At 34.2% G+C, this 1,525-nt stretch overlaps 1 protein-coding gene across 1 annotated transcript; it reads right to left on the bottom strand.

Annotated features, from left to right (window-relative positions):
• Positions 1 to 205: 205 nt before the first annotated feature.
• Positions 206 to 766, bottom strand: LOC141608137 (uncharacterized). The gene has a single exon (XM_074427495.1). The coding sequence runs from the start codon at positions 764 to 766 to the stop codon at positions 206 to 208; it is 561 nt and encodes a 186-aa protein (XP_074283596.1).
• Positions 767 to 1,525: the final 759 nt, after the last annotated feature.

Raw genomic sequence — 1,525 nt, 5'->3', positions numbered from 1 at the left:
ATTCTCAAAGCTAGTAATAAATTAGTATAGTTAGTATAATTTTAGTTAATTAGTATAATTTTAGTTAATTAGTATAATTTTAGTTAATTAGTATAATTTTAGTATAATTTTTTTTTTTTTTGGGAAAATGTAAGTTCTCATTAGAATCAAAAGTGTCCCATACAAACAAACTCTAGCACATCCATCTTACGAACGAAAACTAGACTCAATTACTTCGAATATACTCTACCCAAGCTAAGGCAGAGTTACTACGACTTTTGATATCACATTGAGCTAGCCTCATTCTAACATCAGACTTGACATTTCCTACTAGACAATTTGGCCTCACAACATATCCCTCAAGCCTACAGCAATTCCTACACTGCCATAAATGATACATCAGACACGCCAAAATCATTGCCAACACCTTCTTTTTACAAGCAGCTGCTTGTCTAATCTTTAGCCACCAGCTGATGCACTCCTGCATTGGCAGCTGAACCTTGCACCATTCTGCAACCAGCCGGTAACATTGAGCACTAAAAGGGCAAACAAAGAACAAATGCTCAATGTTTTCTTCCTGCAACCCACACAAAAAGTAGACATTTTCCTGCACAATACTCATTTTTAGTAGCCTGTCAAGAGTCAATAGCCTCCTATGAGCTATCAGCCAACAACAGAAGGACTGTTTAGGTATAATCCATTCATTCAGCATCCAAGGGTACCATGCCACCAAAGCCCCATCAGGTTTTAGCCATTGATACCCCGCTTTTATAGTATAATGCTCCATACTTGTCAAGGATAATAAATAAGGTATAATTTTAGTTAGTTAGTATAATTTTAGTTAACTAGTATCGTTAATTAGTTTGTATGGATTATTGTTAAAGATAGTTCTATGTTTTATTGTTAAAATTATGGTTTATATATTATTTAGATTAAAATGAAGAGATTGGAACGTGGATGGATGTACGAAGAAAGATTAGATAAGAAGAGACGTCCTACCGCTAGATTTATAAAGGGGGTTCGTGGATTTATTGAATTTGCTAAACAAAATGATGAATATGATTTGGTAGAAAATAAACTTAGATGTCCTTGTACTAATTAAATGTAAAAACTTGAAATATCTACATGACATAGAGGTAGAAGAACATCTTTATACAAATGAGTTTTGTCCAAACTATTACAATTGGATTTCTCATGGAGAAGCCTATTCTCCCGAACAACCTCAAATCCAACAAAATGAGAACCTTTATAGAGATATGGTTGTTGATGCCTTGGAGTCTAATATTTTCAATAATGACGATCAACTTGCAATGAATGAAGAAGAACTGCCAAATTCACAAGCAAAGGGCTTTTTTGACATGTTAAAAGTTTCTGAACAACCATTATATGAAGGGAGCAAAATGTCATTGTTACAAGCTGCCTCTAGGATAGTAACCTTGAAATGTGAGTTTAATATGCCATCTAATGTCGTTGATGGCATTGCTTCTTTGCTTGAGGATGCTATCCCCGAAAATAATGTCATGACCCAAAGTTTCTACAATACCAA

Source organism: Silene latifolia, chromosome 10, assembly GCF_048544455.1.
Source record: "Silene latifolia isolate original U9 population chromosome 10, ASM4854445v1, whole genome shotgun sequence".
Taxonomy (NCBI): Eukaryota; Viridiplantae; Streptophyta; class Magnoliopsida; order Caryophyllales; family Caryophyllaceae; genus Silene; species Silene latifolia.
The sequence above is the reverse complement of the archived record's forward strand: the minus strand, read 5'-3'. Positions and strand labels throughout refer to the sequence as shown.